Raw genomic sequence first — 21387 nt, 5'->3', positions numbered from 1 at the left:
CTTCCTTTATTCTCTCTACAGCAGCTCAGCTCTATTCCGTTTATTGTGGGGGGAATCGCCCAATTTATCCACTTCCACCCTCTGCACTCTTCTCTCACCACTCTTCATCATCCAATCAGCATTCAGCACGCTCTGTACACGAGCCATGCACGCAGACAGGGTGTGCGTTGATAGACCAGTGACTCAATATCATGCTGTATGATGCTATGCGTCAGGTGGGCAGCGCGTGATCACTCAGGTGCACATAATCAGGTTTTTGGTAAACAAGCAGGGAATCATGGGGCTTGGCAGTGAGCCAGGGCACCATCTTGACTGCCACTTCCCACAGGCCACTTAATAGGAAGCAAAGGCACAGTGATGGCGCCTGTTGTGGCCATACCACTGCCAAGTGTGAGACTTAGACTTAAAGCAGACCTGGTTAGTACCCCTGTGCTGTGCCACTACTTGCTCCTTTTTACCTGACCCATGTTTTAAGGCATCCTGCTGGACACCTTTTCCTGGGTCAGCTGCCTCTTTGCTACTCTGCTGTGGCTGACACGTTTACCCCATGTTGGTGCTTTTCTGCTGTTACCACCTCACCCAGTCTTAGCTAGTTCTGCTCCACATGTTTGTTATGTCTGGTACCCGCCTTTCCCCTCCACTTCTGCTGTATCCTTAGTGAACCACCAATAGTCACTCTTGTCAGTCTTCTTATCTGGCTCACAAAGCGCAGGGGCCTAAGCTGCCTCTGTACCACTAATGACACTAGGCCACCCAGAGAGAGCCCCCACCCCACAGCCTGTGGCCTGACATGAGCTCTGAAGTCCCTTTTGTCCCACAGCTCTCTCTGGAGCATGCCCTTCCATTTCTCAGTGGCCCTTAGACACCAATGTCTTAAAACTTCTGTCCTCTGGTTATTAGTTATTGGCTGCTACCTCCTCTGATCTCTTAATACAGTAATTTCCACAGCACATATTCCCCAGCATCTGTGGGGGAGGCAAGGTGGACACATGAGAGGAAAACAGCACAAATCCGGGAGACTTGGGTCCATAGTGACAAATGGTGAGCACAGGACTTAGCTTAAGGTAGGTACTTGGTGCCACTGGCTGTTAAGACCCTGCACACGTTGGTGTTCTGTCTGTCTCCTGTTCAGATGTGTGCAGAGTCCAACAGACTCCAGAACCGGAGTACCAAGTATTAATATATTACCAGTGTGGAATAACATGTCAGATACCAAAGGTGCCTTTTACTGAATACAGAGTGCCCATCCTTCAGAATAGTCACACCAGTAAAAAGCAAAGCAAAACAGAACCCACTGAATATCAGGCAGCTTGTTTTGTCATGGAAGAGGTGAGCTGTGGGATATGCCTCTCAGCAGTAGCCCTTCCCAAAGGCAGTGCTCTGAAGTGTCTGTGAGCCCAACCACTATCATGTTCCCAGGGGGAAGAATAGATCAACAAAAACAGTGCTGACAAATGAAAGCAAAACATTAATCCCAAGGTCAGTGTGGCCTGTTGTGATCTGGACCACAGACCCCATGTGTGGGGGGGCTTTGACATAATTGCCTCCACTACAGAGTGACAACTAACCCTGATGCCTTTCCTGTTCTCTTAGGGGGCAGTGCCCAAAGGAAATGCCACTAAAGAGTTCATCGAGAGCCTTCAGCTGAAGCCTGGGCAGGTGGTGTACAAGTGCCCCAAGTGCTGCAGCATCAAGCCCGACCGGGCACACCACTGCAGGTACCGTGGACTTTCCACAGCGCCAAGCCAGCACTGGGACTGACTTCTGAGTGTCCCGCCCAGGCAAGGAATGACCACTAGGTTGGAAAAGGCGTTTGAGTGGGCAAGGGATGCCTGATAAAACCTCTTTCTCAGCGTCTGTAAGATTGAGAGACTCCCGATTTCCTGATATCTCAAAGCTTTGGCAAATCTGTGAGTGTCCAGTACTTGACAAAGGCACCACTCAGACCTTCCTTGAAGCAACACTTGCAGAGCTTGTAACAAGCACAGCTCTTAAGCAGTTCATTTTCCCTCTAAGCTGTTCTGGGAGTTCCCTTTGTATCATCAAGGTTCTTTGGGTCTTCTTGATGAGAAGATGTGGAGCTAAAAATTGCATTTCTTCATTACAAGAATAAATTACAGTTATAAATGACAAGTTACAGAGACCTATATTGTCATTTGGTTATCTTCACAACACGCTATATGTTTGGAGTGAGAAGGGTTTGGAGGAAATTGCTTTGCTAGCACTACAGGGAGAGGGAGGGGGAGGGGGAGAGGGGGAGAGAGAGAGAGAGAGAGAGAGAGAGAGAGAGAGAGAGAGAGATTGTGAATAAGTAAGAGATTGCTGAGTGGCTGAAAGGACTCTCCTGTGCAGTCTCAGTGAAAGGATCTGTTTCTGTCACTCACATGTCAGTCAGCACCTCAGTCTACCCTGAGTCAACTCCTTAGTCTACTCTCTCTCACCATCACCAATCTCATTTCTATCTTCATTGCCACTCCTAGAGATAAGGGACTGTTGGGTGGGTGATGCCCTGGATAGGGAAGCTAGCCTCATGGTGTTGGATGACTGCTTTAAGGTCTCATAGCAAGTGGATACTTGAGTAGCTCTGGATCCTGCCCGTTCTGCCTCTAGAGCCTCATGGGGCTCTGTCTTTACCTGGGTCCTCCAGTTTGAAGTTGATTTACACAGAGGCAGCTGTGAGTGTTTGATGGGTAAGCTCTACTTTTCCTAAGGAGCTCTGTCTTGGGTTAAACTTGCCTTTGAGGTGTGTTGAGGCTTGCTTCTTGTGACTGAGATGGCGTTACCTTTCTGCCACCCTGGAGGCCTGACCTTGAAGCTGGAGAGGTTAGTGTAGTTCTCAGTGTAGTTCTCAGGCCAAGACACTTCCTCGTTGTGAGGACTGAATATAAATAGCTATGAGTGACCAGCATTGAGTGACCAAAACCATGTGAAGGTGGTTAGAGATACAAAGGCTAGGCCAGGAGCCAGAGTTAACTGCAGGACTCAGCTTTCACCAGGAACCAGAGAGTTAACTGCAGGACAGACACAGCTTTCACGATACCATAGTGGTGTTTTTCTCTTTCCTTATTCTCTGGCCCAGCAGCTGCTGTTCTCAGAATTTACTACAGCTACCACCAGCTCTTCACCTCTACCCCAAAAGGATCCAGAGTGGGCATCTAAGTGCCAGTAAGCAGAGCATTCAGAGTAACCTTGTGAGGGTACTAATTGCCTGTGTCTGCCCCAGAAAACGTGCACTGACAGCTGTTGTTTTATAGTAGTGTGTGGTCACCAGGCTATTCAGAACATGACACATATTGGGGAGGTTGATGGTCAGAGGGTACTATATGATCCTGGTGAGAGAGAGAGAGAGAGAGAGAGAGAGAGAGAGAGAGAGAGAGAGACTGTCCGTCTGTCTGTCTGTCTTAGTCTTATTTTCAGGTAGAGGTCAACACCTGTACCTCTTTCTGTATTCCCCTGCTTCTGGTATAATCTGTAGAAGTAGATATTGTCTCCATTCCCAGAAAGCTAGTGGGGATCATAGCCAAACACAAAACACTCCATCTAGGGCAGTGGTTCTCAACTTTGGTGATACTGGGACCCTTTAATACAGTTCCTCATGTTGTGGTGACCCCAGCCATAAAATTACTTTTGTTGCTACTTCATAAATGTAATTTTGGTACTCTTATGAATTATAATGTGTAACTATCTGATATACAAGATATTTGATATGAAACCTTAGTGAAAGGGTTCTTTAAGGGGTTGAGACCCACAGATTGAGAACCACTGATCTAGAGTAGGCCTTGTAGCCCTGCATCTGTAGGCAGGCCTTTCCTTCTAGCAGAAGCCCTACAATCCCAGACTAGTCACTTTCCCTGCTCCTCCAAGCATATATTTGTCTAACCTGGTTGCCCAGCACACCTTAGTCCTGAGACCTAGCTTCCTGATTTCATTCTGTTGGGGTCCTCCCATTTGTGAGGACCAGAGAACATGTGGAATCCCTTAGGGGTTTATGCTGTTGTAGAGCCGAGGCCTTGGGCTTATATAAGTTCCCAGGGAAGGCAAAGCCTGACCTTGATGGGGCCTAACACCCCAAGCTTCCTGTAACCCCCACCCCCCAAGACACACACACACACATACACACACACACACACACACACTGAGGCTGAACCCTCAGCAGATTCCTAGAACCCTGACAGACTCTAGTTGCTTAGTTTTCCAATCTCCGCAGTTACCAAATAACCAAATACATTGTCATGTGACCTGGCGCTCACCTGAGGAACAGGATGATGGTCTAGGCTGATTTGGAGGGCCTGTTTCTTCATCCAGCCACAAAATGGAGATCTGCCCTTGTACCCCTGTTCTGTCCTTTCCTTGGCTACACTGTCTCTTCAGAGCTGTGTTAAGCTAGAGTATGGGATGCTGTTACCTTGCCTACAGTTTTGTCAGATAGTGAGGTATGTGATGGAATCCTATGTGTGAAAGCATAGCTCCATCTGTCTCTCCCTTGCTGTCTTGGGGTTCCACCTATTTTCTTGCCTGCTTCCTATCTGTGTGAGCTCTAGCCATCACACTCAGACACAGTCAAGCTAAGCCCAGAGTCCCTCCACTGAATAAGGAAAGGTGTGTTTGAGCAGCATGACAGTATGGTAAGTGCTCCTGTATGACATGGCTGTGTGGCTAATGCTGGCCCAGCACCTGCTTAAAGGCTACACACCAAAGATTGTTCATTATGCCTCCTGGAGATGGAATACAACCCAAGAGTGGACCTGTTAATGTATATAAGCCAGAGAGAACTTGTCAATGTCTCCTGAGATCTGGGGACTGAAATGTGGCAAGGAAGTAGCAGAAGGGAGAACTATCGCTTTTCAAACTGGTATAAAAGATAGGAGGAGTGAGGGAAATCACAGCATCTTCTGTGTTCAGTGACCTTCGCTTCACCTTCAGTCCCTACAGCCTTGGGCCCTGGAGCCCTGCCTGCCCTGCATGAAGCTGTCTGGCCCAAAGAGAAGACAAGTGCTGCTTTGGCACTTCATGTCCTTGAAAACAGGAAACCACCCACCTATGCCACCCTCAAGAGCTATAGAGACTTTCCCTACTCCCTCAAGCATGTGTTTGTCTAACCTAGTTGCCCAACACACCTTAGCCCCTTGTGAGACCCAGCTTCCTGCTCTTCCACACCTGTTTTCTTCAGAGTGTGAAGGGTGACTTTGCTATAAGAACTTGTTTATAATATCCATCGTCTACAGAACCAGAGTCCACTTGGTGCTTCCCTACAGTGGACCCCTCACTGACTTAAGCATGTACTTGAAAGCTGCCCTAGAAATAAGTAGGATGGAAGAGGACCTGCTGAGGAGCATAGGCAAGAAGTGGCTACTCTCAGGAGTTTGTTCCTCAGATGAGTAGGGATGAAGGACCCTAGAGCTCACTGCACTGGGTTGCATGCCCATAAGATAAATAGGATGTGGTGATTCCATCCATGGTGAGCAGGGGCCTGGTACATAGAGAGCAGACCACTCTACACTGTTTATGGGTATGGGAAGGTCGGGCATGGTGATGTACACCTTTAATCTCAGCACTTAGGAGACAAAGGTAGGTGGATCTCTTGAGTTCTAGGCCAGCCTGGTTTATAGTGCAAGTTCCAAGACAACCAGGTTACACAGCAAAACCTTGTCTTGAAAAAACAAAGAAAAAAAGTTAATTTATTGTGTACATAATTCACATGTGTTTTCACGTGTATTTTTAGAGCTGGTCACAAGAAAGGCAGAGCAGACAGAGCAGTGCTATAGTTGCTGGGCCTGGATGTAAGCTTCTGCATCCATGTTGGACCTCCTTTTCTTGCCTTGCCTTCCTGCTCCTGAAGATCATGGAACCAGGCTAGGATTTCTGAGCAGTGCCTGTTGGCAGCATGCCTGTGTCATGAGATGAGGCCTTTGGAGTGATGGGGAAGAAAAAGGGTAGAGAGCAGTATGAAGCCTCTGCTCATCTTAGTCAAACTGAGAGGAACCCACCAACTTGAGGAAGGCAGTCCAGCAGACCCAAGTCTGCCAAGCTACTACAGTTTTTACAGCTGGAAAAAGTATATTCCATTTCTGCTAGTGTTTGGTAGAATGTCTGGAACTTCTGCCAGCCCTTTCCCAGTATCCTGTCCTACAGTAACATTTCCCAAACGCTCTCACTTGGCCTCCTCAGGAACCCAATTTCTAAGTGTCATGAGGCTTCAGGACAGTCTCTTACCTGGACCAGTTCTGATGTGTTAATGTGTGCAGATGCCCTGGAAGCAAATACTTGTGACTCCTAGTGAGGAGTGATGTGACCCTGGAAGCCCTGACTCTGCATTCCTGTCTTCTTGCAGAGGTGTCCAGCTAAAGCCAAAATTCCAGTGTTCCCCTCTGGGTCACCCCAGCACTGCTGCTTTGTTACTTGTATAGTGTTTGTTTTCAAACTCTATGATGGTTAACCTTGCTGAAGGTCTGAATTATGGATCATTTCAGTGTTTGTAAGCGGTGCATTCGCAAGATGGACCACCACTGTCCTTGGGTCAACAACTGTGTCGGCGAGAACAACCAGAAGTACTTTGTCCTATTCACAGTAAGTCAGCATCTGAATTCTGCCTCCACGAGGCAGGGACACTCATTAGTTCTTTGGAAAATCTCAGCACTCGTAGCAGTCTTGGTTGCTGTTGAGAACACTGCCTACTGTGTGGTTCTCTGCTTTCTCACTCAGTATCACTCTGGCTCAACAAATGTCCTTCACTTTCTGTGCATGTAGAAAGCTGATTTGGTTTGACTAGCTGGGTACCACTAGAGGACCAGACCCACATAGCTAAAGAAGACAGTGTTGCTGATGGCCTCAAACTCTGAGCTACAGGTAGATGTAGAATAGTTGACACTCTAACCTTTTACGTTAGAAGCAGCAGCAGATTTTATGCGCCCCACACAGCCTGAGTCATGCCCGTGTTTAGGCTGTGCATCTGTTCTGGTTCCACATATTCTCAGAGAACAGCTAACATCCTACTCAAAAACAAGAAATAGAGGTTCTGTGGACCAGAGGCGGCACAGGTAGCTTTCTGGCCTCTGCCTAGCAGAGGACTCACGTAGAACATGTTTTGAGTGGCTGCTCGAGGAGGCTGCATAGCATGGAGGTCAGTCATCCCAACAATGGCTGCATAGCATGGAGGTCGTCCCAACAATGGCTGCATAGTATGGAGGTCATCCCAACAACGGCTCAGCACTGCTTTCCTGTTTCAGATGTACATAGCTCTCATTTCCTTGCACGCCCTCATCATGGTGGGATTCCACTTCCTGCATTGCTTTGAAGAAGACTGGACAAGTAAGTATTGCCAGGTTTCTCTTCTTTCTGAGGAGAGGGTCTAGGACCTGAGTGCTCCCTTTGCAGTGCCGGCCCAGCCTCATTTTATTACATCTTCTAAAACCCTACAGACTAATCAGGCCCTAAGAGGCAATAGTCTTTTTTTATTTCAAGAAACAGACCCTTCAGTTTAGACAGGCAACTTACTAAGTTGGACAGGGTCAAACTGAGCATGTCTCAAGAGAGCATGCCCACGTCAGCAGAGTCCAGGATCCTGAGGAGGGCAGGATCCTGAGAGTCTTGGTCTGCAAGGCACTTGTTTTACTCTTTTCACTGCTGGGGATGGAACCCAGGGCTACTCTAGGCAAGCTCTCCTTCCCCAAGCAACACCCTAGCTCTAAACTGGGCACTGTAATCAAGGTCATTTTACCCCTGTCTCCTCCCAGAGATCCATTTCTAACTTTTTGCCTAGGGCATAAGGGATTTTAACTGTGTTTGATTTGTGTGTGTGTGTGTGTGTGTGTAGTAGTAGTAGTAGTAGTAGTAGTAGTTTGTTTCAGATTGCTTGTCTTGATACTTAGATTAAGATCATAGACCCATGTCTCCCTGCTTCACAAATATTCCATTTAAATGTACAGATTTAAAACCGGGAGAAACAGGGGTAGGAAAGCAAACAAATAAGCAGCTATATGTAGGGCTAGAACTTTCACACTCAGAGTCTACAAGGCGGATGTCCTGACCAGGGAACCCCTTTCTAGTTCTGAGAGGAGGGAAGGGACAGAAGTGAGTGAGTCCCACCAGTTCTTGCTCACTTGGTGAGCATATTTGACTAGGCCCTGGCAATCTGAGTCAATTCTGGTATGGCCTTGGCAACTTGATATAGGATGTCCAATGAGGTCATTCCATCATCACAAACCTCCCTCCTGTGTCAGGTTAACTGTGGACAATGCTAGCATAACCCAGACCGTCACAGAAGTGAGAGCCTCTCTGGCTCTACCCCTAGTAGCAGGGCAGCTGACAAGGATGAGATCTCTGTCTTGTGGGTGAATATACAGAGAAAACACTGCACATCACACAACACAGAGCTGACGTGAGGTGAGGTATGTAGATGTTCTATCACCACTTCTTACCCATATCCCTGTACTGAAGGGAAAGTAAGTCTCAGGGTATCCAAGCCCCTTGCCCAGAGATCTGCAGTCGGGCATCAGTCCAAGGTTGGTCGGATGGCTGCCTGGAACCTAAGCTAGGTTTGCTGGGAGAGACAGGTGTCACGTAAGCAAAGAAAAGGGTAATGCCAATTCCACATGGAAGGAATGTCACACATCACTGCTTTACCATGGAAGGGTGAGCAAATGCCTAGAACCAGCCCAACCATAAACAGAACGGTAAAAGCTCCAGTGAGAGACTGACAGTCTCAGTTACATAGATGTCCCTGGCAACAAGGGGCATACCCATTCACCAGTCAGACCACTCCTTTTTTTTTTTTTTTTAAGATTTATTTTTTTATTATATATATATATATGAAAGTACACTGTAGCTGTCTTCAGACACCCCAGAAGAAGCATCAGGTTCCATTACGGATGGTTGTGAGCCAGCATGTGGTTGCTGGGAATTGAACTCAGGACCTTCAGAAGACCAGTCAGTGCTCTTAACCACTGAGCCATCTCTCCAGCCCAGGTCAGACCACTCTTGCAAATAGTCCCCTTTCAAGTCCCCAAACTACCAGGCACTCCTCTGGACCTACTCCAGTCTCTCACCTGGGATTCAAAGGAAGCATGGGGTTGCTGAGCTAGGGGCAGTTTGGGGGTGGGGAGAAAACCTCTCCAGGAAAGATCTGGCCAGACCAGTTCTTCTGAGCCTGCATCTTGTGTTCTCTAGGGAAAGGCAGGGTCTCCTGAGGTGTCATGAGGCCTAATACTTCTTCCAAGCTGGCCTTACTCAGTGTGCTCTGAGGATGATGAGCTGCACTACTTAGGGAAGAGGAATCCAACAGCTCAGTCTGTTGGGGACTTGTTGATGGAGTAAGCAGGAGGCAGGTGGGAGCTTGGTGGGGTGAGGCAGGGAGGCATGCGGCCAGTCCAATCTCCATGCTGCTTTCCTTGCAGAGTGCAGCTCCTTCTCGCCGCCCACCACAGTCATCCTCCTCATCCTGCTGTGCTTCGAGGCCCTGCTCTTCCTCATTTTCACATCAGTGATGTTTGGGACCCAAGTACACTCTATCTGCACAGATGAGACGGTAAGCCAGGCACCCACCTCCTCTAACCTTGGCTTTGGGGACCAGGTCACCCGTCAGTCCTGAGGACTCAGGGTGCAGGGCACTGTGCCTTCTGTTGTGACCTGGTCATGTATATACCGGTTCGCCTGGTTGCATGGGAATGGCCTTGCCTGCAGCCTTAGCCAGAGGTTGCCTTTAACATAAATCCCTCTTTTATACACTGTACCCTGTCAGGCATTCTGCCAGGCTCTTGTCCTTTCTAGCAAGTCTTCCAGACATCAGCTTCTAGAAGTGCTAGAAGTGATGTCATGACTGGATCCAGGAAACATCTGCTTTGAGCCTTCAGGACAGCACATTCTGGTCCTTACCCGTCCTGTCCTCTTGTCTTCTCACCCACTCACCTCATGTCTTACAGCCCGTTTCTGGCCTTCCAAAGATATGCAGAAGCCTTGAAGTGCTTGTGATGTGACATTTCTTGACGTTTGTGCTTTGGGTTCTAGAAAATGGGGTGGGCAGCACTTTGCCTTGAATGTGGAAAAAAAATCATGGGGACCCGGATTCAACCTCTTACTTGCTCCTGGCTTTGAGTGCTGCCCACCCACCTTCCCAGAGAGTTTTCTGCTGTGGTCTGTGCTCGTAGATGGAGGACAGCTTCTTCTATGGCTTCAGGTGCTACAGCTCTGTGGGCCTAGAAGCGGAGAGAGGGCAGTGCTGCCCACTGCCAGAGTGCCATTGTGAGTTCTAGATGGTTCCCAGTGTGTTTTGACATCTTTTAGCCACTCTGTTTCTTTTATAAGAATTCATGTCATTGCAAAAAGGTTTGGTGTCTGTTCAGCCATATATCAAACTGGTACATGGGACTAGCTGCTCCACAGAGAACCTATAGGAAGCCCAAATGTGACTGTCAGGCCCTGCCCATTTGGAAGCACTTCTAGGTCCCCCAGAGCATGTTCTGGGGGCAATAGATAAACTGGCAGTCTGGTTCTAGTTGTTCTTCCTTATCAAGATTGTCCCCAAACAGAATTGTATTGCCTGTGACTCATTGGGAGAGAGCATCATCATTCCTAACTCATGCCCTCCCAGGTCCTAGGTCCTGAGAAGAGCCTGGGCTGCCCCACCCCATTCTCGGCCAACACTCAGAACGGGCAGCCGGCCCCTGCTCTCTGCTTCTCTGGGAGCTCAGCAGCTCTATTTGAAGGAGGAAAGAAAACACACTCTTCCTAGCCCCATTTTTGTTTTTGTTTTTCCTGAGACTTGGCAGGGAAAGTGGCACAGGCTGGGAGAACTGCCTTGTCCGCCAAGCTCCTCTGGGAAGGAGCTCTAGGAAGACCCTCTTCACTGACTGAGGCTGTAAGCCACCCTCACTCTAACCTGCACTAATTCGCGCTTCCTCTTGTGATTCCTCTCCTCATCAACTGCCTCTTGCTGTCTCGCCCTTTCCCTTTGTGTCTCCTCCCCCTGCCCAGCAGCTGGTCCTTGACCCTCTGGGCCGGTGAGACAGTGTCAGAGCAGTCACTTCACCTGCTGATTGTTTTGCTGTTGTTGGGTTTCGTTTTTTTGTGGGTTTTTTTGTTTTTGTTTTGTTTTTTTTTTTTTTTTTTTTTGTCTGCAAAGTGGTCATTGTAGCTTCAGCTCTCCTATGTATCTATACCACAGCAACAGGCACCATTAGTTGTCAGGATTTCAATCTCATACATCAAAGCATTTGCATACACAGGTGCCTCAGAACACCTGACCCAGCAAGGACTCAGAACTAGACAGTGTCAATCTTGTTGGCAACAATGGCCCAGGTGCCTGCTGAGAGTTCACTGTCCCTTCACCCTCGGGGCCTTGTAAATGCATGCCCACCAGAAACCACTTTTAGTGACACTTCTTATGAGAGTCAGAAGAAAGCTTCATTGTGTAAGTAGCTTTCCTGCTTTGAAAAGGAAGTATTCTCTCTGGTCACCTGAGGCATGTGGACATTCCTCCCAAAACTGCAGAGATGGAGCGCTTGACTGAAAGTGTAATTGTTCTTGTTTTCAGGGCATAGAACAATTGAAAAAGGAAGAGAGAAGATGGGCTAAAAAAACAAAATGGATGAACATGAAAGCCGTGTTTGGCCACCCTTTCTCTCTAGGCTGGGCCAGCCCCTTTGCCACACCAGACCAAGGGAAGGCAGACCCGTACCAGTATGTGGTCTGAAGGACCCTGACCAGCATTGCCACTCAGACCACATCATGGCACCTCCCATCCGCTCTCGTGAATGTTTAGGCCAAAACTCTTAAAATTTTTTATGTCTTCAGAAAAATGGCTGAGCATTGCAGAGAAAAAAAAAAGTCCTCATGTTTTATTTTTAAAAAAAAAAAATCATCCTTTCAATTTTTTGATGACTGAAGCTGCTCTTTTCCCTTTTAAAATCACTTCTCTGGCCTCTGTTTCCTCTCTGCTGTCTGTCAGCATGACTAACGTCGGGGTGCTGCTCAGGCCCTGCCCCTTCTACTAATTGAATGCCCCCTGATGCTGTGTATGGATGAACTGGCCCAGTAGGAAAGCCAAGAGGGCCCTGACCTCCTCCTGCCCACAGGACTCAGAACCTCTTCGAAGATTATGCTAACCCCTTGAAGCCTAAGGATGAAAAGATTGGGCTGGAGCCGTCATAAGGGTCCTTGGTGCAGTGGCCTCCTGCCTAACTGGACAGTTTGCCTTGGTTTCAGAAATTGATTGTCAGCCTTGTACTTGATGGGTGTGGGTATACAGAATGATTTGGGGGAGGTGGGAGAGGTAAAGGGGCCTTTGTATACTGAATCAGCAATTATGTCACTCTGGCTTTTGGGAAGACTATGAAAGAGATGTTTCCCAGTTCAAAATGCCTTATACAATCACAAGAGGAAAACAATTTCAGGCAAGCTACAACTTTCTACCCCAGTTCCCACCCTTTCCCAGCAAGATGTCAGTCATTCTGAGGGAAACAGATATGCCACCTGTCAGGATCATCTCATTTTTAACCATGTCATGGGCATATACTTTCTGGAGTTTAAAGTCCTCCAGATGTGCACAGACCTGTGTCTTATGTGTGTTTAGCCTGGGAAGTGGTTGTAGATGTTAGGTAACATTCTTAGAGTTGCCAGGTAGCCCCTACTCACCTTCTTCTCAGCCTGCCACACAGACAAGCTTTTCCATCAGCAGGTACTGCTAAGCAAAGTTGCACAGGGAAGAGCTGGTCTTGAGCTAGGGAAAGACCAGGGTATGTAGGTGGTGCCAAGAGAAGACTGCTCTTGAACCCTACAGCCACGTGGAACCTGAGCACCATGAGGTTCCCCCAAACCAGTGGGTTTTAAAGCAATCACCACAAAACTCCCTTTTTAGCTTTTGCTTGGGGTGGGGGTGGGGATAAGGTTTTTCATTCTAGTTGTGGGTAGGAAGAAAGTTAATGTAGCCCTGTGGTTTTTCAGAAGTCGGTGGGATATTCTGCCTCTTCCCAACTCTGTCAGTGCTTCCACATGGAAACAATGCAATAAACCTTTTCCAAACCTGCTTCTGCTCTGCTCTCTCCCCACTGCCTGTGCAGAAGGGTTGGTGGTGTCAGGCTGCAGGCTGAGGGAGTTTAGTTTTGTTCTTAAAGGCTATGGATGGCCTTTCTGCAGGCAGAATTCTCTGCATGTGTTAGTGGTGAGGGTGCTCTATGGCTCCAAGAGGTCAGTCTCTGAGGTAGAGGAGGAGGCCAGAGCCTGCCCAGCAGAGAACAAAAGCTGTGCCAACAGGAAGTGCCTAGCATCTATACCCACAGTGCGAGGTGCTGTTTTTCTGGGGGGTTCTTGTTGATGGTATCTAGTGATGACAGATGAGGCAACACTGAGGAATTGGCCTCCTCCTCTACCTCAGTAGACTTTGATTTGCCTCTGCTGTGCCGTTTAGGCTGAGATCCTGGGGGTGTGCACACATGGAATTTTACACATAACTATATATTGACATATATAGGTTTAGATGAAGTTCATAACATTTGTTTTCCAGGTGCCTTTGAAACTTTATTTATCTCTTAGTTTATATGAAAGAGGTGTGGCCTGTTCCAGCTTCAGCAGGTTAGAAGGGTCCAGCCTTCCAGCCTTGCTCGAGTACTCTGGTTAGATCTGCTGTGGCAAAGAGCAACTACACTGCACACTGCAACTATGGTTCTGTTGTCGACTCTCTGACTCGCTCACTCTGTCTCTCTCTGTCTCTGCTCTCTCTCTCTCTCTCTCTCTCTCACACACACACACACACACACCTCAAGACTGGAACTAAGGAAATAGCTTTTAGCCTATAAGGGCATTTTGTGAATGGCTCATAGCTTTCCCCATGGGGTTTCACAGTAGATGGCACTGTAGGAATTTGAATCCTGAAATTAAAGCTCATACTCTAAATAGGCATGCGACCAGCTTACTGCCTGGGGCCCATGTGAGTCTCCCTCTGCATTATTACAAGCCAAAGGCTGCAAAGTGGATGTCCTTAGTGCTCAAACTACAGCAAAAAGACCTCAAGACAGGACTACCCTAGGGTGGCCTGTGAGTCTCATTTCATTGTCTCTGAAGCCAGGAGCATTTTTCTGTGAGCACAGTAGTGACCAAGGCTGTGTGTCAACAAATGACTGTCCTGAGTCTTCTGATCCCTTCAGATGGAGCAAAAGGTCTTTCTCTGTGGCCTACTGGAAAGTGAGCCTTTGTAGCCCATCTTCCAGAACGGTAACTGGGTAATAGGCGTGAAGAGGACATGGCCAGTAGGCTGGGTAATCCCACATACTTATCCATTTCTTCATGTCATATCTGCATATTTGCATGAGCTTGGTGACATGTATACAGTAGAAATGTGTGCCCAGCCTTTCCTTAATACCATTTTACCTTTGTAACACTTGGACCTTACAAGACTTACAGGACTGAAGGGTCGCTAGCTTTTGCTCATTCTGACTGAACCACTTTGCATCCTGATGAGAGAGAGAAATCTTCCAGATGAGGCAAACTACCAAGTGCTTATTAAGGAATACCGTGCAAGACTGGCATCACAGACACCCCGCTCTAGGAGGATGGGCTTTGACTCTCCATGCAAACTAAGAAATTCTCAGTTTCTCTTCTTTCAAAACAAAGTATATCAGTTCCAGCAAAAAAGGAGGGCCAGTGTTTTTTTTTTTTGCACAGTGCTAAGGATCAAGCTCAGGGCCTCAGAATTTATAGGGATGGGGCTTCAGGTTAGCCCTGCTGCTGCTGCTGCTGGGTGCAGCAGCCTAGTTCCTGGGATGTGGTATCTGAGGCCAGTGTGCTCCCACTGATGAACCACTGACCCCTTCCACTCTCTTACCTGTGGCCTCTTTAAACATATCATTTGAGTTTGTCTTGACCAATGGCACCTTTACTGAAGAGCCGGCAAGATAAGGGTAGAACTAAGGAACCCAACCTTCCTGTGAGGAGCATCCAGTGAGTTCTCCAGACCACACAGTGTTTGAGCCACCCAACCACTGGCAGTGTTCTGGTCTTCATTTTCCACTGTAGCTTCACCTTGATGGTTGTGTTAAGTCCATTTCTGAAACCCATTTTCTCTTTAAGAACAAAACTCTTGAAACTTATTGTCCTCTACCTCGGAAGAGGTTTCACTACTTGCCTTTTGTCTTCAGGGATTCCACATTCTACTACTTGTCTCTTTACCCCATTTCTATCAGTTCCTCAGTCTTAAATTTGTCATGACCTAGATTTTTTTTAGTTGAGAATAAATTCATATAATGTAACACAAATCATTTAAGTGTATAGTTGGTTCTAAGTCACTTATCAAATTCAGAATAAACCACTTCTGTCTGGTTCCAAAATAGTTCCACCACAGACCTTGGCCCTGGTGAAAACTGTAGGGCAATTATTCTTGTCAGCTGCTCTTGTGTCAGGATAGGCAGGAGGGGCACTGGTGTGTTACATTTGTGGTTCCCTGTAGCTGGGAACACTTGCTGCTGATCCACTTCAGTCCTGGCAATTCTGACCTTGATGGTTGTGTTAAGTCCGTTCCTGAAACGTTTCCCTGCTATAAAGTGACCACTGGCTCCTTCCATTATTGATGTCTCATGAAGAGAGAATATGAGATCAGATTATTTGTTATTGGGGTTTTTTTATTTTGGTTTGGTTTGTTTGATTGATTTAAGACAGGGTCTCCTTCCCTGGCTGTCCTGGAACTCACAGAGATCCACCTGACTCTGCCTCCATGCTCAGCTAAGGTCAGATTCTTTGACTGATAGCTTTTACAGAAGTCAAGAAACATAAGTCCCTGAGATGTTACGGGAAGAGTGCTAGAGTATTGGTATAGGGTATAGTCAGATCAGTCTGTGTGTCTGCCTCTTCATTACAAAAGGGATATGCCATATTCCAGTTACAGGAGAAAATTGCATAGGAGAAAGGAATTAGGACCATAGAAGTCTTCCTTGGGGGAAGAGGGTCTTGAGTCATGATTGAGTGCATCGATGCCTGTCTGGGAAACTCAGAAAATTCCCTTAGCTTCCAGGAGAGGTGGAGAAAGCAGAGGCCTGACTGGGGGCTCAGAGCCTTTGTAAGGATGAAATGAATCTGGAGATCTGTTCTGTGTGTATCTATAACTGTTTGGGGCTTTTTCCTACCCATCACCCTCTTTCTGTCGCCTGGGGGCCAAGTCACAGCACCCACAGCAGGTGAGTGGTCAGCTTGGAAGAGGTCATGTGGAATGTCCACTGCATGAGCCCACAGTGGCCTGTGCACCTTCTGAGGCTCGCTGCATGTGGCATCTTAGCTTCCCCTCGCATGTTTGTGTCCTGTGCTGTATCCTCACCCCTCACCCTTCCAACCTTCCCCATGCCAAGCTTACCGGTCCTACTGTGGGCAAGGGGCCCCTTTCTTAGTGGTTTCTTTTTCTTAAGATTTATTTATTTATTTTACGTATATGAGTACAGATGGTTGTGAGCCATCATGTGGTTGCCGGGAACTGAACTCAGGACCTGTGCTTGCTCTGGCCCCACTCGCTCCAACCCAGAGATTTATTTATTTATTATATACCAGAAGAGGGCATCAGATCTCATTATGGATGGTTGTGAGCCACCATGTGGTTGCTGGGATTTGAACTGGGGACCTTTGGACCGCTGAGCCATCTCTCCAGCCCCTTCTTAGTGGTTTCATAGGTGATAGTTTGGCTCATGCCTACAGAAGCCAAGATATCCTTGGCCATTGGGTATCTGGTCCCTACCCAGTAGCAGACCACTGCCTTTGTAGGAAGAGGTCTGGCAGTACATGGGTGACAGGCAAGTCCAATGCCAGGCCTGCTTGTTCTGCTTCATAGTTTCTACTCTGCCCTAAGGGACTTCAACTTCCCACCCCCTGCTCTGCCAAGGCAAAAAGTGTGTTCATGTAGTACACTGACCTTCTGCCTATTCTCCTTCAGGGCATTGAACGCCTCCAACGAACAAAACAGCCCAGGGAGCAGTCGGGCAGCTGGAAGTCGGTCCAGGAGGCTTTTGGTGGGGACTTTTCCCTGAACTGGTTCAACCCTTTCACCAGACCTTGTCAACCAGAGACACCCATTGACAAGGGCTTGGTACGGCAAGTGTCATCTCTGTCAGACATGGACAACATGGAAACAGCTGAGAGCCAATTGGAGGCGACAAAAGACAGGGACTCTGTGGAGGTGCTGGATGAATAGAGGTCATGGAGAATAAGAATAGGGGAGTGGCTGCTCCCCTGATCTGATGAGTGTTAGCAACTCTGTCACCCCACACTCTTTTTCCATTAGGATTGGGATGGGGGGATAGGAAGGGCAATAGAGGGTACAGGAGAGTAGGGACTTTCTCTGAGTTCCTCTTAACAGGATGTGCCAAAAGTGATCCAGCAAGGGAAATGGTGACCAGGATGTCACAGGTGGGGGATCCACTTCTGCTTCTTGAGGGCTGTCTTGGGGAGGCTGAGGATCTTGGGGAAGGAATACTCTAACATTAAGGAAGACCAGCCCGGAAGGCTAGAGAAGACTCCAGCCATTTCCAGGAAAGGGATTCCTTGGCTGGCTGACTTGAAATCAACAAAGGAGGGACTGCTGCACCTGCCCTCGGGGCTTGGGCTTGGTTGAGAGAGCGTACACATGTACAGAGTCTACCCAAATAAAAGTGACCCTGAGTTATGACAGTATCGCCATCCTATAGATATTAGGCTCTTCCCTGAGACAACAGTGCAGCCAGCCTCTCCGTAGCCACAAGCATGCATTCCCAGAAGCGCTAGCTGAAGACATTTATCGAACTCCTGGAAAAAGTCTGTAAGACATGGGGACAGGTCAACCAGAAATGGCCTCCTTTGAATTTTAGAGCAGCGCCTAAGACGGTACCTCACATAAAACTGCATTGCTAGACCTAATGACACATGCCTTATTCCCAACATTTAGAGCTGGCAGCTAAACCTCTGTTGCTTTGAGGAGAAACTGGTCCACATGGTTCTGGCTACATAGTGAAACCCTGTCTTAAAAACAATAAAGAACTGCATGGTGGCCAGGACATGCAGACTGTAAGCCAGGAAGACCCCAGGCACTGCTCTCCCTTGATGAGTTTGGACCTAGTCTGCTCACTGGAGCTTGAGGTATCTGGCAGTTACTGATAGTCTGGGCAGGCTCCTGCACTCCCCAGTCCATTGCAGTGGTTGCTGAAGCAGCAGCTTCTGCAATCTAACCAGTTAGATAGTCTCAAGAAACACACCCAACTCAACCCACCCCTTGAACCATTCCCCAGCATTGCTGGCACTGACCCTGGCAGAGGGTTGTGTCACATCTCTTCTAGCTCTGTGAGTCCTGGGCCAATGGAAACTGTGACCTCAGTGACATGAGTCTCAGGACCCTGAGAAAGGAAAGCTGTGGGGAGCCAAGTGGTGGTCTGATTCTTGGGCAGCATCTAGGTGGTGCCACAGAGTGTCAGCAGGACTTCAACATTAGCAGATGTGGCCTACTCCACCCCACTGCAAGTGCACTTCCTCCAAGCAGGTCTGCTTTAACATTTATTAGCAATAACATGAGGAACCCAAGTTGGCCCTAATCTTGGCACTATGTGGAAACAGCCATAGGGCCCCCAACCCTAAACAGACCTAGGCGGCTCAGGTGCTGGACCATAACCAGAGATTCCATACCAGGGAGAAATCAGAGCTAGTGACTAGGTCCCCAAGGAGCAGCAGTTAAAATAAGGAAGGAGCTTTGGAATCAGGATTTGTTAACTGAATATCCTTGTACACTGAAGCTAAAACCAGTCTTGCAGAGATACCTCCCAGCCCACAGCCATTTGTTTCTAGAGTACTTCTCCTGGAAGGCTGAAGTATGCATTTTGCTCTTACAGTTTTAGGTCTTCCATACTCCTCTGCAAGCCCATTACCATGTCAGGGCTCAGCCATATTTCTGTGTCCAGGAGGTACTGGATAGCCAGCATCATATAGGTAGTAGTCTGTCCAGCCCTGGGCCTTGTGCCTTTGCACCAGAACCCAATGGCTTTCTCTCCATGGCAACTCCTGAGATTCTACTCAGCACTGCAGCTGATAAGAGGAGGCCCAGCATTTCCGGGCCAGAGGCTGCTCGCACACCCGCCTCTTGCTTTGAATAATAGTTCTTTGGTCTACCTCTGTGGCTAGAGGCACCAATTTTTTTTTTTAGCAGGAGATCCTAGCCCAAAGCCTTGGACAACATCCTTCCTCTCAGGTCTAGTGTGTAAAACAAGTGTCACAGACACTAACTGATTTCATGTGATTACTAACTGATCCTTCATAGCCCCAGCATAGACAGAGGTTATTCCACAAGCATGTACCAGCCATCTGCACGCCACGGAGGTGGGCATCTGGACAAAAGGAGTCAGGACTTGGGGTTTTCTGGTTTCAGGTGAATGAAGGAAAGATGACAGGTTTTACATTAACTTGACACAAGCTAAAGGTATTTGAGAAGAGGGGATCTCAATTGAGAAAATGCCTCTGTAAGATGGACCTTTACACAAATATAGTGTAGTGCATTTTCTTGATTGATATAGGAGGGCCAGGTCCATAGTAAGTTGTGCCACCCCTGGGCTGGTAATCCTGGATGGAAGAAGAAAACATGATGGGCAAGCTATGAGGAGCAAGCTAGTAAGCAGCACTCTGTGACCTCTGCATTAGCCCATGCCTATAGGGTCCTGCCCTAACTTCCCTCAGAGATGGACTGTAAGTTAGATGCAATTAACCCTTTCCTCCCCCGGTTGCTTTTGATCATAGTGTTTTATCACAGCAACAGAAACCCTAAGGCAAGAATGACCTTTGAATACACAAAATACCCCTTATTCAATCTGTACTCAGTATCTCTGGAATACATGTCCACTTAGAATTACAGCCCTTGAGAGAGGTTGACCATCACGAAGAGGACCCAGACCAAGAAGGCCAACCTGGATCCATGAAATTCAGAAGCAATGAGGTTAAATTAAGCAGCATGCTGGCATAAAAGAAAATTTAACTCGAGACCACTTAGCTGTCTTAAAGTTGCCAGAGTTTAATTCAAAGCATAGTGATATGTGAGCAGATACCTTAACAGTAGAGCAAAGCACAGACTCCAGAGAACAGGGCGGGATACGTTGCTTCTTCAGATGTTGTCACTGGCCATAGACTCTCACTTAAAGAAAGGGTCTCCCTCCCATGGCTCATCCAGAGCAAAAGGGCCTCATGCCAGCATGGGGCCTACTTCTGAGAGGACAGAGCCTTGGGATAAGAGGGTGTAGTGCCTGACCCAGGACTAGCTCCAAGATGCTTTCTATAAGACTTCCAGCACAGCCTCCAGGCACCCCTGGACTTGATAGAATCCATGGCCTAGATGGAAGATGCCTCCAGCACTTCTATATCTGGGCTCTGTATATGGTTCTGAATCCAGATGACAGTGGCACTGTCTTCTGAGGCCACAATCCCTAAATATGTATTTGAAATGTTTGCCTATGACCTGTGCCCAGGTACTCTGGCTCCCTGGAGGTTACATTGACCTGTGGTTACATTGACCTTTGAGCTCTGTCTTGCTGGGCTGGCTCTTGAATCTGCTTTCTCATGAGTAATCAAATTTAATCATCCCTGACCTGAAAGCTAAATGCAATTTAGAAAATGTTAACATGCTTAGCCAAGGCTCAGAGCCAATCAGGGCTCCTGCCTCCATCTCCATGGTATCAGATGGGCTACTTGGTGATGAGAACGACCTTCTCGGCATGAACCTCTTTCACTTGTCTGGAAATAAACTTGACTATGAATTTCTGGGGTCCAGCTTTCACTGGGGTGCATTCCATTTGGAAAGTGATGGTCTTTCCAGGTGGCACAGTCCTAGAAAATTCAAAGGCACACAGTCAGCCAAAAGTGCCACAGAGAGAAGATCGCATTGCATGAGGAACCAGGCAGGCATCCGGTTCCAGTACAGATCTTGGGAAATCCCTGTGCTGCAGAGCCACTGAAGCAGGCCTCCACCTGGAGTGTGGCCATTTGTCTCCACTGTAAGACAAGATGGCCAGCTGGAATGGCTGCTTTCCAGCTATGCCAGTCACAAACCCTCCTGAGAGCCCTCAGGAACAAATTTTATGGTGAATCTCAAGATGGCAATACATGAGAGTGTATTAGGCCCTGAGGCCCTGCCCCAATACTACTGAACTGAATGTAGTTTTGTTGTTGTTGTTTTGTTTTTGTGTTTGTTTGTTTTGTTTTTTTTTTTTTTTTTTTTTTTTTTTTTTTGGAGTGTGGGGTGTTTCAAAACAGGATCTCTCTGGGTAGCCCCAGCTGTCCTAGAACTCACTCTGTAGACCAAGCTGGCTTTGAACTCACAATGGTTCACCTGCCTCTGCCTCCAAAGTGCTGAGATTGAAGGCGTGCACCACCATCTTGCCAGAATCTGTTCTTTAACAGTGGTCATGGGGAAAC

General features: G+C 47.7%; 2 protein-coding genes across 6 annotated transcripts in view; one reads left to right on the top strand and one right to left on the bottom strand.

Annotated features, from left to right (window-relative positions):
• The window catches only part of Zdhhc3 (zinc finger DHHC-type containing 3), a 40530-nt gene extending 20550 nt beyond the window's left edge, over positions 1–19980 (top strand). For 3 of the 4 annotated variants that reach the window (XM_021206200.2, XM_029542759.1, XM_029542760.1), the window contains 5 exons: positions 1594–1718; positions 6471–6567; positions 7227–7308; positions 9393–9523; positions 16901–19980. In XM_021206200.2, coding sequence (XP_021061859.1) covers positions 1594–1718; positions 6471–6567; positions 7227–7308; positions 9393–9523; positions 16901–17158 — 693 coding nt within the window. In that variant the 3' untranslated portion in view covers positions 17159–19980. Of the gene's footprint in view, positions 1–1593; positions 1719–6470; positions 6568–7226; positions 7309–9392; positions 9524–11527; positions 13429–16900 lie in introns of those variants that run through there. The other variant, XM_021206201.2, reaches the window with a different exon arrangement.
• The window catches only part of LOC110328005 (transmembrane protein 42), a 53113-nt gene continuing 51698 nt past the window's right edge, over positions 19973–21387 (bottom strand). Inside the window, exon 13 of one of the 2 annotated variants that reach the window (XM_029542757.1) lies at positions 19973–20799. In XM_029542757.1, coding sequence (XP_029398617.1) covers positions 20658–20799 — 142 coding nt within the window. In that variant the 3' untranslated portion in view covers positions 19973–20657. The remainder of the gene's footprint in view (positions 20800–21387) is intronic. The other variant, XM_029542758.1, reaches the window with a different exon arrangement.

The sequence above is a fragment of the Mus pahari genome, chromosome 10 (assembly GCF_900095145.1).
Source record: "Mus pahari chromosome 10, PAHARI_EIJ_v1.1, whole genome shotgun sequence".
Taxonomy (NCBI): Eukaryota; Metazoa; Chordata; class Mammalia; order Rodentia; family Muridae; genus Mus; species Mus pahari.
Note: the sequence above shows the minus strand (reverse complement) of the source record. Positions and strands in the feature narration are given on the sequence as shown.